Source organism: Aricia agestis, chromosome 10, assembly GCF_905147365.1.
Source record: "Aricia agestis chromosome 10, ilAriAges1.1, whole genome shotgun sequence".
NCBI lineage: Eukaryota > Metazoa > Arthropoda > Insecta > Lepidoptera > Lycaenidae > Aricia > Aricia agestis.
The window spans coordinates 16114380-16132174 of NC_056415.1; the positions used below are offsets into that span (position 1 = coordinate 16114380).

Here is a 17795-nt window from a genome sequence, read left to right on the forward strand (position 1 = left end):
TATATAGTCAGAAACTGTGGAGATAAACTTAAGGTGCCGTTCCGATCTTTTTTAGTTCGGAATAATTCAATTAAAAAGCCACTTTATGACAGACTATAGTTCTAAAAATAGTTCTAAAAATTCAAATAATATCCTACATTATGACATATACTATAGTGTGTCATAAAGTGGCATTTTAATTGAATTTTTCGGAACGAAAAAAGATCGGAACGGCACCTTAGCTTTATTTCCACAGTTTGTCCATACTTTCGCATTTCCGCTGGTCGCCGTGCTAGCACTACTGGAAAGGACATAGGATACTTTTTATCGCGGAAAATGTAAAATAAAAATATCGCGCAACGGAGTTCGGGTGTCATCTAGTTACAAATAAGTATACTCAAGGCGAGGTAAAACCCCATTTTGTTATTTCTTGACACCCGATTTACCTAGTTCCAATATAATAATGAAATGTAAAAAAAATATGAAATATAGAGCACAATATTTAAAAGGATTTAAGCCATAAGTAAACATTTTAATAAAAAATAATACTTTCGCTGTAATTAATTTACAAACTCACCTCCGTCAAAACTCTTTGTCATCGAAATATAAGTACTTAAGTACTTATTAACAATAATAACTTACATTTTATTTTAATAAATTGTTAATGAATCTAGTTTAAAAAGGTCTGAACCGAACAATCTTTTTTCTTAATATTTATTTAGAAAGAGATTAAAAAAAAACATGAAAAATAGAGTCTTTTCTATAAACTACAATTTTATGCTAAGCTAGAATAATTAATCTTATTGCGATGCGTACACGCTTGGTCTTTGGTTGTGTGTAAGGTTATTGTTTTTGTCGAATTTACTTAAATTCGAATACAAAAATTCCTGTCTTTTGATATCGTATTGAAAGATTTAGGTTCTGAGAAAGTGAAGTACCATTTGAGTCTCACATGCCACATGTTAACATTGCTGTCAAGAAATTGTGTGAAGTATAATAAACGACTAATAATTCTTAAAACAAGGGTACACAATGTTACCAAAGCCATAAAACTATAATTTATTATGGGCTGCTTTTAGTTTAAATGGTCAGGTTCACATTTGGCATGGGAACGTTTTTTGTTCACCCTGCAGGCTTTAGTCTTTACACTTCTCTCCAGTGTTGCCGTTTTGGCATTTTTAATGCTAAATTTGGCATATTTTCACCTCATTTAGCATGTTAATTTTGAACTTAGCATTTTGCATTATTTTAGCATTTTTTCAACATTGTCTAGGGCAACACTTTAAAAATGGGGAATTCCTGACCCGACCCACCATCGTTCAGATTTTAATACCTAGGCACATTGATTTAATTTACACAAAAATTACAACTATGGAGAAAGTCGGCGTGGGTCGCTGAAGCCCGGAATCCGGATGGACGCAAGTCACCAAGTGGTCAACACATGTCGCCCGAATACCCGTTAGGTGTCGAGGCTTGGCCCTTGGGCAATCTCAATAGTCGATTGTTAATTGTTTATGTTTATTGTTTTGTTCAAACGTTCGTTCGCGGTTCGGTCAGTGACAGTCGACAGACACATGTCATGTCTATCCTTTGTCTTCCACACTCCAATGCAAAAGTGGAGAGAGTGTTTAGTCAAATGAATGTAGTGAAAACTAAACTGAGGAATCGGATGTCGTTGACGACACTTAACTCAATTATGTATGTCAGATATGGACTCCGAAGATCAGGCAAATGTTGCAATTCTTATAATATTCCTGACGACGTACTGAAACATATTAAAGGTATTAAAGAGCATGCAGCGACTGATGACAGTGGCCCATCAACGTCACAACAAGAACAAGACGAACAAGTTGATGACCTGCAAATATACTTCGAAATAAATGACTAAGATTTAGATTTTTGAGGTATTAATACTTTACCTTCAGGTATTTTTCAAAATAGTAGATACATATATTGTTTTTTAATTAATAAATACTTTAAATCAAATTTGCATTTTATTTAGCACTTTTTAAACTGTATTTAGCATTTTCTAGCATTTTTCGGGCGAAAAGTTAGCATTTTTCTAAAATATAAAACGGCAACACTGCTTCTCTCCTTTACTCCTCGGAGTATAGACGTGCCTTACCGAATGCGCTTAACCTAAATAAAGCGCAATATAAAAGTAAATTTCTTTTATTTAATCTATCCACGACCTCACAGTCTAAGTCAATAAGACTCAGTTTTGAATTGGGATAAGACCTCGCCTCGCCTTTTTTAAGTCTCACTAAAATTCGAGAACGACTGAAGTACTGAACCAATTTTGCTAATTTTAGTCTTGAAATATTCGTCGAAGTCCAGGGAAGGTTTTACAGTAGAAAATACGAATTTAGCGGGTCATCTATTATAATATTATTATTATTAATAAGTTACACAAGTACATAAGTCTAGATACACTAGGTAGTCTGCAATCTGCATCAGTTTAGCTTCTACTGACAAGCTCGATATGATCATCAACGGGCCTCTGGGCAATTTCGTACTTGGTAGCTATACAAGGCACGGGGCCGGCCGCCGGTGTGCCCACCACCTTATACTTCCGCAGTATCGAGCACAGACCTATTTTGATTATGTTCTGTGCGAACTTGTAACCTGAAAGAGGCAACTATAAATTAATATTAACGTTAATAAATACATTAGATACATTGTTTTTGTGTTATACTTACTTATTATATTATTGACAGTTGTTGTTAGTACACGTAAGTATATTTAAGTCGAACCAAAAGTCGAACAGATATCGATGTGGCAGAAAATATGAAAAGAGTCACAATATGTTAAATACAAAATATGATATGTTATTGTCTCATGCTAATGGACCACATTACACAGTATAGCAATATTAGATGTCATATTGCTATACTGTGACATTACTATAAGATCCAAATTTTTAAAAATCTATATTTAAGTAAAAAATTAATTTTAAATTTTATTTTAGACTCGTCGAGGACAGCTGAATCGATTTGGCTAAATTTTGTCTTAAAATATTTATGGAAGATCAGAGAAGGTTTATACCTAAAAAAAACACTCCCCTTGATTGATTTTTGAGGGAAGGTTTTAGGTTTATCTAATATATAAAATTCTCGTGTCACAATGTTAGATAGCGTACTTCTCCGAAACGGATTTTATATGCATATTCAGTGGGTCTGAAAATCGGCTACTGGGTTCTTTTTATATTGATAAGTGCATTTGTTGAATTATAAATAGTAAATTATTACAACTCGAGACTGACGGCGACCATTGTTTGTGCGACGGGATAGCGATGGACGTTGCCATGGTGACACGTATTTAGTCACTTCAATAAAATAATACGGGTGAAATACCTACTTTATATGGCAAAGAAACGTTTGCCGGGACAGCTAGTATTATATAAGTACTTATTATATTATAAAAATATTATATGAACCTTAGCTTTAGTTTAGGCTTCTTACAGACGTACGGAACTGTTTTTGCCGTCGCGTCGCGCGCGTCGACGCGTACCGTCAACAAGTGCCATTCGTCTGTAAGTAGCCTTACGGCCGTTCCCAATATTTGATCTAACTCTGGTTTTGCCCTACTAGAGATAGGAATAGCTCACATAAACATTAGAGACATATATTTTATGTCAATTGTGAGATATTCCTATCTCTAGTAGGGCAAAATCAGAGATAGATCAAATATTGGGAACGGCCGTTAGAGGAGTGATTTTCTTGGACCGCAGTTTAAAAAACATTGTTATTATGGTCCAAAACTTAGAAGTAAGTATCCAATCCAATCCAGTAATATATATGTCCATCTCTAGTCTATTCTCTAACTCATATTCTTCTCACTCACCGGGGCAACTCCGCGGTCCATAGCTGAAGGGTTTATAGGCAATATCCGGAACAGTCGCCAGTCGCTCCGGCAGGAACCGCTCCGGGTCGAAGTGATCTGCATCAGGACCCCAGTACTTCGGATCCCGGAGCACGCTGTATATTGCTATACCGATGCCCGCTCCAGCTGGTATCACTCTCCCGGATGCTGATTAAAATATAAATACAGCCTTCTTATTTCGGCACTAAGTACATATTAATATAGGCGAACGCGTTCAACGTTTAACTCAATTTATGGGACTCGTACACATCCTAAAGCATTATTACTTAGTTTTATTACACCTTGTATATCTCCAGAGTTCCCTGTGAACTTTTTTAAAACAAACTTTTTTTTCAACTTTTGTATCGGACAATAATTCGTGAATCATGACGCAAACTTTTTTAGATATGATATTGAATGTACTGTCACTTCTTGGTGGAAATTCATCTTCAATTAAATAAGTATACACTTTCCTTGCACTTATTCCGATTTTTTCGAAACCGGTCGTGTATTTCACAATTTTGTAATAAATATCTTAAAATAAAGTGGAATAAGTGCAAGGAAAGTGTATAATTATTTAATTGCAAACTTTTTTAACTTCATGGTAATAAGCAGACTAGCTAAAAGCCGAGCTTCGTGAGGGCTCGCGTTTTTACACCATAACTGACTGATGGCAACACATCTACATATAAATAAAAATTACTATATTAAAGCACAAATCAATAGGCGTGATAGTTTTTCCGTAAAGTGTACCACAAAATGTACAGGTTGTGGGATATACTAGGGCTCGCTTCGCTCACGCTGATAATGTTTTAGAATACTTTAAAATATGCAGTTTACTCACGTAGTTTTGTATCAGTATGCGCTTTCCGTAAAACGAAAGGTACGATTGAGAAAATCCGCAGCGATTCCTTTATAACCATATCCAGGTAGGGCGTCCTCGTCAAGTCCTCTTTCACAAATGATCGGTCTGAATCGCCGAAAACATTTTGTAGCCTAAATAAATGTTTAATTAATATACAATTTATGTACTTACAACTCGGGCGAATTAACATGACACCTGGTTCAATTGACGTTTCTCTTAAGTACTGAGTGCAAAAAAAGTTTTTTTATTTTAAGTTATTTCAAAAAAAAAATTACGTTACCGTAACTAGTTATTTTTATAGGGCTACACTAACCACAGTATTAACCAAGTACGAGTTGGACTCGCCCAAGGGTTCCCCAGCAGGAATACGAGGTTTATGGATGCGTCCGATAATTTGTATCTAGCTTCATATTAATATATTCCGTGAGTAGCTAATTCATACCACAGACGCACGGCAATGTTCAAACGTTAATACGAATAACAAAAACTTAACAAATTTAACGTTCAAACGTAACAACTAACAAATAACACAACAAAACTCAACAAAAATCCAAAAACAATAACCATTAACTACTAACAAATAACTCCGAAACGCAAACTCAATAACACACGTGTAACGGTAACAGATATTATGCTAACGCTACTGGACGCGTACGACGAGAGCGGGGTGCTGCGCGGGGAAGCGAGGGAGGGGTAAAATTTAAGCCAGGTGTCAAGTTAACTCGCCCGAGTTGTACAGTTAAAAAAAAATGCAGCGTAAAACTAGAATTGTTTTCTTTTTTTGCTTTAAATTATTTTCTCTTTGTTTTGGACCAATTTAAAACATATACGGTGGAAATAGTGCAAGAACATAGTGTTTTATTATTGTTAAACATCTACCAAGAACCAGTACCTATATAGTATTATCAATATTATAGTATAAATACTCACTCTTCGAATGCTTTGTCTTGTACGGACGGATACATAGCTAGAAGCTTCAAAGTAAAGAAAATGGCTAAGCCACACTCGTCCGATGCGGCGAACATGATCGCTATTTCCTCAGAAATCTCCTTTTTACTCAATTTACTGTTAATCAAATTATCAAACAAGCCAGGTTTTAATTTTTCGTTATCTCCGGCAACATTATCTGTGAAACATAGAAATAATAGGATACATTACTGCAAGGTTTTTACGCGAGAGACAGCACCAGCATAGACAGTAAACTAAGGGTGGGTTGCACCAACTTACTTTAACTAAAACTGTAACTTTAACTATAACTTAAACTACAATGCAAAATGTCAAATCTTAAAAATGGACGCCATAAAGACGCCATATTTAACTATAATCATAGAGCTCGACAAGGCTTTAAATAAAAAAAGTAACTAACGCTGTCATCATACAAAAACGCCATTTTTGACAGTTCTCCTTTACCAGCAGCGCCCCGCCCACGTTTTTATAAAGCCTTGTCGGACCAGCGACGTCTCCTGTCAAAATCTGTGGTCAAAGTTAAGCTTAAAGTTAAATTAGCCTTAACTATAACCATAACTTTGACCATAACTTTAACTTTAACCACGCCTCTGGTGCAACCCAACCTAAAAGTTTAGTTTGACGTTTGACAACGTTTGCTATGATTCGGCTACATGTCGGATTTCGGTCGGACAACTTAGGTGCTGTATGTGCTAATCTAGTAGGGCCCTCTGCTCCGACATTCGCGTAATATTCCCTAATAATAGTTTAATGTTAAGTAGGTCTTAAGTCATTCTTCATTAAAGCAGTTATCATTTCATCTTACTTTTCGTTTGTTGTGAAGTGAAGTTTGCCAATTTGTTTCTTCTCATTTCTTGTGCCTGCAACAAAGAAATATATTCTCTTATTCTCCTCATATTGTATAAAAAATATTTTTAATGTAGGCATTCTAGAAATATTATTCTTAAAAACACAAAGCAAACCACTGAGGTAGTAAGTACTGCGTACTACTTACTATGTCAGTGTTTTTGACAGTTCTTCTTCACCAACAGCGCCCCCGCCCACGTTCATTTAAAGCCTTGTCTGTAACTGTCACTATAACCACGCCTCTGGTGCAACCCACCCTAAAGGGTGAAGCCAAACGAGCGTAATTTGTGAGTTGTGAGTCGCAGAATTTCGGCTGGCAGAAATTCTACTGCATTCAGTTTCATACAAAAGTCTTGTTTGATTCACACGAGCGCAGTTTTGTGAGTCATGATTTGTATGAAAAGATATTTACGCGACCGAAATTCTGCGACTCACAAGTCAAAAATTACGCTCGTTTGGCTTCACCCTTTTATACATAAACAATTACACAGCTGCTTTGCATTATTTACTTAATTATATTATTATTATCTTTCAATACGTGGTTGATCACTGGTTGTATCATCGGAGAAATTTCTTCATAGGCATGCAGTCTACGTTGTATGGTCGGGTCAATTTGAATCGTGATCTATCGTCTGGATTTGAAATAACTTTTCCAAATTACGTAGATCCGCCATTTGCCTATTTCCAGCTGTTCGTTTCGTATACTTTTTTCGCTCTACGGTTTTTAAATACCTACGTAAAAATCTATCTTTTTTAAAAGAATTTGAATAAGTTTTTGAAATACAAGTAACAAGAGATTTATTTACCCTATACACGTATGTATGTAGTGAAGCCAACAGCTTGTCCATTTCTCTGTGGTTGCTGGACAGCCTGTGCAGCAAGTCTGTCTGCATCCACAGGCTGGTCCACCTCTGGACTACCAGTCGAAGGCACGACACGTAGTTGAAACACATCTGCACCGAGCTATATTCGTCTCTTAATTCTTCGATGTCTGCTGCTCCTGTTTAAAAGAGGATAATTCATAATCTGACGCTGACTCACTCACTGACGCCAGAAACCGGGAAAAGAGATATGAAACATAATAATATTATGGTGGTTTGACGTACGTATACAACTAAGGGTCAATTCAGACCGCAACGCGACGAGGTGCGGCGCGTCATAAATTTGTATGGATTTGACAGATTTCAATAATTACGTGATAGCCAATGATGAAATACTCAAACCAGATATGTTACTACCGCACGCGTTGTGAAGCTTCAAATACGGCCCAATTGGGTCGTCTGTTGTTTAGTCTGCATCGAGCACAGTCACGAACGTGCCGCGTCTTGTCTTACCTAAATAAATTGAAAATGACGTCGTGCGTGTTTCGAAAATGTACCAATTATGACTCGAAAGTAAACAAAACACATGGAATCTCTTACCACATGTCTTGATTGCAATAAATACCTCGATTATTTACATTTTCAATTATTTTTTCGAACAATCTGGAAAAATCGAATTTTTGTCATAACTCAGGCGAAGAAAGAGACAGCGATACGATTCGACGTTTAAAAATAGTCTCTTTTATGTAAATGGTTTTTCGTATCTTTTATTTCACTTATCTGTCAAATTTATCAATGTCTGCAATTTTGAATTTGAAAATTGTTCGGAAGAGATTTAAGCCGGAAAATAGTATGGTGAACAGACGCTCGTGGCTCGCCTCGTCCCTCGCGGCGCTCGCGTTCGGAGCGGTTTTTGGGGCACGAGTCAAAGGACCTCGCGTCGCACGCGAGTGGGTTTTTCATTCGCACAATGTCTCACATTTGCCCTCCCGCTTTATTCTGGCTTCTACATCGTGCCACGCAGGTTATGTTTAGTTTTAAATACGCAAAAACAAAAACGCATCGTATAATGGATTGGTCGCAAGACGAAACATTTAAGTTCATAGAACTATTTCAAAAAGAACGAATAATTTGGGACCCTAAACATAAATGCCACAAGAACAGCCAAAAAGTTAGCTTCCTTTTATTTAAATTAGTGACGTAGCAGTATAAGCCCAGTACGCACGTTTGTGCGTACTGGGCTTATACAAGTTTTTGTTGCTGCTAAAACTTCGACGTCCTCCATTGTTGCTAGCTCAAAGACGACTGAACTTGGCACGCGAGTGTAAACAGGCAACTTATTAACCATCGATCAATACGAGCCTCGCACGAGGGACGAGGCGAGGGACGAAGCGCGAGTGTAAAGGCCGTATGAGACGTCTTGCGAATCTGTCAAATCCATATAAATTTATAGCCCATTTACATTCGCGTACGAGTCGCGAGGCAACGGACGAGGCGAGGGGCGAGGTGCGACTGTGAACAGATGCTCGTGGCTCGCCTCGTCCCTCGTCTCGTCCCTTGCGGCGCTCACGTCCGGAGCGGTTTTTGGGGCACGAGTCAAAGGACCTCGCGTCGCACGCGAGTGCGATAAGCCCACAAACTTGTTGCTGCTAAAACTTCGACGTCCTCCATTGTTGCTAGCTCAAAGACGACTGAACTCGGCACGCGAGTGTAAACAGGCAACTTATTAACCATCGATCAACACGAGCCTCGCACGAGGGACGAGGCGAGCCACGAGGCGAGGGACGAAGCGCGAGTGTAAAGGCCGTATTAGAAATACGCGTTGCGTTGCGGTCTGAATCAACCCTAAGGCCGGCCATAGACGGACCGCATCTTGCAGTCGAAACCGATTACAAAATGCGGTCGCCGCACGGCGATCTGCAGTTCTCATACTAAATTCATGTTCGCAATACACGGACCGCTCGAGCAGTTCTCGAGCGGTCAGTGCAAACTTCAACGCGACTGCTCTGGACCAGTCGTTCCTGAGTCTCGACTGCAGCTTGTGTTCCGTCTATCGCCAGTGAGTATAACAACGCCATTGAATAGCGATTATATAGGTAGGTAGTAATAACAGAGGCCTCAAATCTTGCAGTACTTACCAATAATATTGTCAAAACAGAACCCTCCTAAGATATGTTCAATGCGGAAGGGTCCTTTGCCAACATACGGTGCGAGAGTCTCCGTCAGCCAGACACTCTGTCGCCACATGGAGTCAGTGTAGATGGACAACTTCTCCGGAGTGTAGGACGGCAAGAATACCTGCCTACGAACTTTACCCACGGCATACTCTGCAAATAATGTAAATCTAAAATTTGTTTCTGGAAACCTTTTGGCTTGATCATTTTAGCTATAACCTTGTCTTTTAAAGTGCTTGTTACTGCTGGTTTTTCAAGCGACTTAAATAAATTGATTGATGTTGTCGTCTTCACGACGTAATATAAGATAAAATCAGCCAAGTGCGAGTCAGACTCGCGCACGAAGGGTTCCGTACCATTATGGTAGCAAAATTAGGCCAAAAATTGTGTTTTTGTCCATACAAAAAAATTAATAATAAAATAAAAAATTAAGGGTGGCTGCTAATTTGCTGTTAATTTTTTATTTTATTTTAACATTATTATAAAATAATAAAGTACACATATAACTAAGGATTTTGTGAAAAATTCAAGTACCTACCTGTTGCCATTATTGATATAGAGGAAAAAAAAGCCAAAAAATCACGTTTTTTGTATGGGAGCTCCCCTTAAATATTGATTTTATTTTGTTTTTAGTATTTATTGTTATGGCGGCAATAGATATACACAATCTGTGAAAGTTTTGGAGTTACAGCCTGGAGACAGACAGACGTGAGACAGACAGTCGGACAAGTCAACGAAGTCTTAGTAATAGGGTCCCCTTCGATTAATGATTGGTCTCCGCGAAGACCTTCCTTCGAGAAGGGTAGTGGGGATAGTAGTAGTAGCGGGGCTCGATAGGGTATAAAAGGCGATGATTTGGCCGGTGGCGGCAATCGACGGACGTTGTTCGTAGAGTCCACATCCTGAGGATGCTCCGGTGTTGGGGCGAAACCCGCGACGAGTTTTTCAACCCGTATGGTGGTGAGGGGCCTTGCACGGATTTGCCAACATTATTGCTTTTGTGGTGGTGGTGTTTGCAGGTTCTTGCATGCGAGTGTAAGCATAGGCAGAGTGGGAGAGGAGGGAGGTGCTGTACGCATGCCTATGCGTACACTCACTCAGTTACTTAAAGGTTGAGGTTTATTTCGCGGAATATATCTGTAGACTTTGAGCGCGGCGACCGAATCAAAAAAATCCGTAACGTAAAAAATCTACAACCCCCACTCCGACTGTTGCCAGAGTTTGGCACGGTGTTTGCGTGCGTGAGACTAGACGTATGCGAACGTATGCATAAGTTGATAAAATATTCTATGCAATAGGTTTACCGCGACATTCCCCGGGTGCCACACGTATTTACCTGTATTAAACACACTTGCTTGGCCAGAAATAGGTTGTAAAAACTTGTAAATGTTATCCTTGTCTAAACAATGTTTGAAGACTTCGGCGGCGTCTGTAGCATCTGTTAACGCTGGAACATAAAAGCATAATTATTATTTTACTAGCTGTTGCCCGCGACGTCGGCCGCGTGGACTTCAGTTTATAGCGCACGGTGTCAATAAAATTGGTGTCTAAAGCTTTTTAAAACCCTGGTACCCCTTAAATCAAAATACCCAAAACAGCCGTGTAGTGTGCACATAATATGATTTTTTTTAAATTAAACTTTTTTATACCTTTTAAAGCTTATTTAGCGTTACACAACTTAGCTGCATAATGCATTACACAACTTTAGCTTTGCCCAATAGCCAATACTCATAGGCCATAAACTATTTAGTATTTATTATTGGTAGACTGTTGTTTCTGATTTCTATGTTGGTACGTGAGTTATTAATAACATGTATAACAATCGAAAGAATCAAAATATCAGCTCAACATGGTACCACCTCTTATAGAAATACATATGAGCAAGCGATAGCGCGATCTAGGCGCCTCTTGGCGCCATCTTTTCCAGTTTTTGGAACTAACTTAATTTGAACAAATTTACGCATAAAGACCCCCTTTTTCCAGTAAGAAGTAGCCTATGTCCTTTCTCAGGCTTTAGACTATCTGTGTATAAAATTTCATTACTATCGGTTCAGTAGTTTTGGCGCTGTTGTTTTTGAATTTGATATCTAATCTAAGTTGGTAGGTGAGTTCTTAGTTAATAACGTGTATAACAACCGAAAGAATCGAAAAACTTAGCTTTTTTTTTTGTTTTTTTCGAATGGATCTATGCTAATGGCCCTGTGAGAGAGGGCTAGCTTCATCGGGAAGGAGACTGCCGTTGAAAAACTTAGCTTAACATAGTACCTCTCATGAGCAAGCAATAGCGCGATCTAGGGGACTCTTGGTGCCATCTATTTTGAGTTTTTGGAACTAACTTAATTTGACCAAATTTACGCATTTTCACCCCCTTACCCTTTTCCAGTTAAAAAGTAGCCTATGTCCTTTCTCAGGCTTTAGACTATCTGTGTACAAAATTTCATTACAATCGGTTCAGTAGTTTTGGCGTGAAAGCGAGACAGACAGACAGACAGAGATACTTTCGCATTTATAATATTAAGTATAGATTTATATATTTTTATGCTTTGCCTATCATAATTTCAAAATTCCCATATTTTTTATTATTAGCCATTCAAGCTCGTTTAACAGTGTATCAATGATATTGAATTAAATGTACTGTTACTTGGTGGAGAAAACTCATGTTTCACACCAATAATAATTATTATTTCTCTTGTTCATCCACATAATAGATTATCACATTTTTTACAACTTTCAATTTTTAACAGTTTTGATAAAATAAAATCATCCTTGTGTATCTTCTCAGTATTTGCAACCGTTGGCTTATCAATATTTTCCGAGCGAAGTAACATACAGACACACTTTTGCATTTATCTAAGTATATAATATTATAAGTACATAATATAATATTATAATATATAATACATTGATATTATATATATTATATACTAGCTGTTGCCCGCGACTTCGTCCGCGTGGACTTTAGTTTATAGCGCGCGGTGTCAACAAAATTTGTGTCAAAAGCTTTTATAAAAAAAACCCTGGTACTCCTTAAATCAATACAGCTGTGCAGTGTGCACACAATAAGTATTTCATTTTTTTATATTAAACTTTATATTTTATGCCAAATTTTAAAGCTTATTTAGCCCCCCAATTACACAACTTTACCCATAAACTATTTATCATTGATAGGTTTAAGGTTACGTCACTGCACAGTTACGTAACCTTAAACCATACACTAAAATGTTCATTGCATCGATATATTTCTGGATTTTTTATAATATTATACATAAAATATATTTAAGTAAAAAATAAAACGCCATCTGTTTTCATATATTAGAATTAAAATGTTGATTGCATTGATATATTTTCTGGATGGAATATAGGCCAACACGGTACACTCGAACTCCTTTATTTTAGAGCGCCATCTGTTGTCAACTTCTCACATATATAAATCAAATCAAATCAAATCAAAATTGTTTTATTTCTGAATAAATTTAAAATAAATGTTTTCAGAAAGTCCTACATGATGCCTACCACCGGTTCGGGAACTAACCCGGCGAGAAGAACCGGCGTAAGAAACTCGCACGGGGCCCACTTTTTTACCAAAAAAAGTGAGAAAAAAATTAATCTTTTAAAATAAAGTTTACAATTTTGTAACTAAATATTATATACAATATCCACATACATAATTGTAAGTCCTATAATAATGAAGAAGTAGCCTTGCAAGAAGCCATCCTACTCCCAAGGTGTGCCATCGTTTATGAAATCATTGACCTTATAATAGGCTTTGGCACACAAACGTTCTTTAACTACTTTTTTAAATTTATTAATGGAAAGATTTTGAACGTTTTCTGGGATTTTGTTGTAAAGGCGTATACATTGACCTTTAAAAGATTTACTGACTTTACTAAGTCTGATCACCGGCATATCTAGCTTGTGCTTATTTCTAGTATTCCTAGAGTGAATGTCACTTTTAACTTTAAATTTACTTATATTTTTTCTAACATATATTACATTATCCAAAATGTATTGAGAAGCAACAGTTAGAATACCAATTTCTTTAAATTTATCTCTCAGAGATTCTAAAGCAGACATTTTATAAATAGAACGTATGGCTCGCTTCTGCAGCACAAATATTGTATTAATGTCGGCAGCGTTTCCCCATAAAAGGATTCCATATGACATCCTACTATGAAAATAACTAAAATATACTAATCGTGCCGTATCTTCGTCAGAAATTTCCCTAATTTTTCTGACTGCATATGCTGCAGAACTAAGCCTACCTGCAAGATTAACAATGTGAGGACCCCACTGTAATTTACTATCAAGTGTAATACCTAAGAATACAGTGTTGTCTACCAAATTCATCTTCTCATCATTTAATACTACATTGGTTTGGACTTGCCTAACATTGGGCAAAGTAAACTTTATACATTTTGTTTTACTAGAATTTAAAAGTAAGTTATTAACATTAAACCAATGTACTATTTTTGAGAGAGCACTGTTTACCTCATCGTAGTTCGACTGTTGTCGCTTCACTTTAAAAATAAGTGAAGTGTCATCAGCAAAAAGCACTATCTCATTATTATTATCCTTAACTAGATAAGGTAAGTCATTTATATAGATGAGAAAAAGAAATGGGCCTAATATAGATCCCTGTGGGACACCTAATTCTATTTTGGTTCCTTTGGACCTTTTACTATTAACCTCAACCCTTTGAGTCCTATTTTTAAGGTAAGAAGTCAAAAGGCTGAGAGCAGAGTCTTTAATTCCGTAGTGGCGCAATTTCCTGATCAATGTAGCATGCTCAACACAATCGAAGGCTTTGGAGAGATCGCAAAAAACACCTAAGGCATCCTGCGACTCCTCCCAAGCCTCAAAAATACTGCAAAGGAGTCCTATACCAGCATCCGTTGTGGATCGACCCTTAGTAAATCCGTATTGATTATCATGTAATAAATTATTAGAATTAAAATGTACTAGTAATTGTTTTAAAATAATTTTTTCAAATATTTTACTAAAGGTCGGTAGAATTGATATAGGCCTGAAATTCGTGGGATCCGATTTAGTTCCGGCTTTGAATAAAGGAACAATCTTGCTATGCTTCATTAAGTCAGGAAAAACACCATTTTTTATACAGTCATTGAAAATCATTGCTAAATGAGGAGCTACGATGTCAATTATTGATTTAATAATTTTTGTGGACATGCCCCAGAGATCAGCAGTATTTTTGATACTCAACAATTTAAAGGTATCAATAATATCTCTGGGGTTAATTTCTCTAAACTTAAAATTGACATCACATTCCTTTACATTGTCTCTGAGTAGCTTTTCGGCAGCTTCAGACGAAGAATTTAAATTTTTTGTCGTTGAGACCGGAATGTCAGCAAAAAACTTTTCAAAGACCGTCGCAACTTCTTGATCATTAGTAATCTTTTTATTTTCAAAGTATAGTTCAAAATCAGAGCTACGACAGGTGACATTTCCAGTCTCACCCGCTATTACCTGCCATGTTGTTTTGATTTTATTTTTAGAGTTTTTAATTTTATTTTTTATATATAGGGCTTTAGCAGCTTTACAAACTTTTCTGAAGGTTTTTGAGTAGTTTCTAACATATGCTTTAAATACTTCACTATTGTTAATACACCTTTCATCATATAAGTCATATAATCTTTTCCTACTTATTTTTATTCCTTTTGTTGCCCAATTAATAAATTTAGTTTTTTTATTACTGTTTCTAACCGTTTTAGAAGTAAATATTGAATTAAATTGAGTTCTTATCACCTTAAATAATTTATTAAAAGCTTCATCAGAGCTATGTGAGCTGTCCAATAAATGGATATTTGAATTTAATTTACTTCTAAATTGCTCAATACGTTTTGTGGTCACAGGAATAAACACAAGATTTTTCTTCGCATCACTGTCACATTTGATATTAAAAGAGGCTATTTGTCCACAGTGATCAGAACTTAGCTTATTAATTATTTCTTTTTTGTCTGGAATAAGATTAGTAAATATATTGTCAATACAAGTGGCTGTAGTCTCACAGACCCTTGTTGGTTCCTGAAACAAACTGTAAAGGTTATACGATTGAAATAAAGATGTGAATCTAACAGTAGTTGAGGTTAAATCTAATAAATTAATGTTAAAATCGCCACATATAATAACCTTTTTGTTAGATGCACATATTTTTGACAAAATTTGTTCCATAGTTACTTCAAAAGATTCGTATAACCCTGATGGAGGCCTGTATACGCTTACAATTATTAGATGGTTCAGCTCTATGCAGGCCACTTCTATTATTCGTTCAGTAGAGAGACTCACAATATCCTTACGTTCCTTAAATTTAAAATTGTTTCTGATTAATATTAAAGAGCCGCCTCTAATGGCATTTTCTCTACTGAACGAACTTGCTATCTGGTGATCATTGAAGTTGAAAATGAGTTCATGTGATCTAAACCAATGTTCAGATATACACATAATATCAATGTTAAATTCCTTCAAAAATAACTCAATTTCAAGTTCTTTACCTACCATACCTTGTAAATTCTGATGCACCAGATTAATTAAATTACAATTATTTTCACTTACTATATTTGAATCTATTAAATCGGTAGGATTTTGACTATTTAAAGGTAATTTATTTCTGCAAGAGATTTCCTCCATTGTCTTATTATCTAATTTAAAGAAATATTTGGAACATATTCCAATTCGTTCAAAATATGACTAATATTCTGCTCAATAAAAGCAGTAGTCGAGGAAGCCAAATACTTGGCTGATTTTATAAACAAAAAGTTAAATAGCAACTTGGCTATACGTCTTTTATAAAAATGAGATAAGAAGTACTTATCTCTTTTCATAGTAGATAATTTCAAATCTAAATTATTAATATCTACAACCTGACATTGTGTATGCGAGTCATTTAAAATAATACAATTATTATTTACAGCTGTATACATTAGGCTATTCAGCTGATACCTGGAAATGTTTTCTTTATTATATCTCTTTGGCAACATTTGAATGTAGGGAAAAGTAAACAATATGACTTTTGTAACATTTTTTATATTAAATAATTTGTCCAAATATTCAGTCATCTGTTTTTTGTTTAATTTTCCTCTCCTCCCAACTAAAAGTATTAATGTAGTATTCGGACAATATGTCATAGTTAAAGCCCTTTTTAAAATTTCAGTGTAAGAAGCTCCGGGCATACAAAAATTAGAAAAAGATTGTCCAATACACATTCTATTCAAATATACACCTAAATCCTTACCTAACTCGTCACTGACTAAAGTAATGTTTGTTGGGCATTCCGTATGTACCTTCTGACTGGAGCATATATCTGCAATATTATTTAAAACGGAATGATCAGCTTTATCTGAGGAACCGTTGATTCTCAATAAAGAATAAACCCGCTCCTCATTGTAATGAGTCACTTCGAGCAGATCATTCATTGCTGATATATGCCCCTGCATTTCTTGCTGTGACAACTCATATTTCTTTTTCAAATTGTCTAAAGAGTCTAGAAGTATTGAAATCTCTGCTTGTAGGTTGCATACATCGGCCTCATAGCTACACTTAATTTGCTCTAAGTCAATTTTACAATTTAGCAAATTATTATTCAAAATTTGGTTTTCTTTAACAACCTTTGATAAATTATTTAAACATTTTTTATTTTTCAGTGACAGTTTACAATAATTCTTGATGCACTTTCTGATTCTAATATATTTCTTTAATTTTTTCCTACTATTCATTTCACACAGTGGCAATGAATCATCATATAGGTATTACAAATGCAGTAGGAGTTCTATAAGATAAGATAGATTGATTATTATTGTACCAAGTGATTATATTATGAAGCATAATATTCTAACGTATTGAAAACTATAAACAAAAACATACTATATAACTAATAAGTAGGATTAGTTCTATGTTACAATGAAGTAAAAATAAAACGCCATCTGTTGAATCGTATTAGAACTAAAATGTTCATTGCATCGATATATTTCTGGATTTTTTATAATATTATACATAAAATATATTTGAGATTTTTGAAATTTTATTTTAATACACATCCAAGACCCAGGAACATTGAAAACTTTTTGTTCCGCCTGCGGGACTCGAACCCAGGACCTCTGGGATGAGCGCTGGCCACGCGCAATGCGAATTCATTTTCATCGATATTTTCATGGAAATAAGATATTTTCCCACATCAAAATGTAGCCTATGTCCTTTCTCAGACTCTAGAATAACTGTGTACAAAATTTCATTGCAATCGGTTCAGTAGTTTTGGCGTGAAAGCGAGAC

The 17795-nt window shown here is 36.0% G+C and overlaps 1 protein-coding gene across 1 annotated transcript; it reads right to left on the reverse strand.

Moving 5' to 3' along the window:
* Positions 1-2437: 2437 nt before the first annotated feature.
* On the reverse strand, positions 2438-10920 carry LOC121731231 (cytochrome P450 4C1-like). The gene is made up of 8 exons (XM_042120587.1): positions 10849-10920; positions 9477-9665; positions 7324-7517; positions 6477-6531; positions 5636-5831; positions 4685-4836; positions 3823-4008; positions 2438-2604 (listed from the first exon to the last, which is right to left on the reverse strand). Exons 2-8 carry the CDS (start codon positions 9583-9585, stop codon positions 2438-2440), a joined length of 1059 nt encoding a protein of 352 aa, XP_041976521.1. The 5' UTR covers positions 9586-9665; positions 10849-10920.
* Between the last annotated feature and the right edge of the window lie 6875 nt (positions 10921-17795).

Excerpts from the sequence above, each read along its gene's own strand:
- LOC121731231 (XM_042120587.1), bottom strand. The coding sequence starts at position 9,585 with ATGTGGCGACAGAGTGTCTGGCTGACGGAGACTCTCGCACCGTATGTT. Across the intron at positions 5,832-6,476 it reads CACTTCACAACAAACGAAAA|ATAATGTTGCCGGAGATAAC; the intron begins GTAAGATGAAAT and ends TATGTTTCACAG. Across the intron at positions 4,837-5,635 it reads CAAGACAAAGCATTCGAAGA|GCTACAAAATGTTTTCGGCG; the intron begins GTGAGTATTTAT and ends ACATTTATTTAG.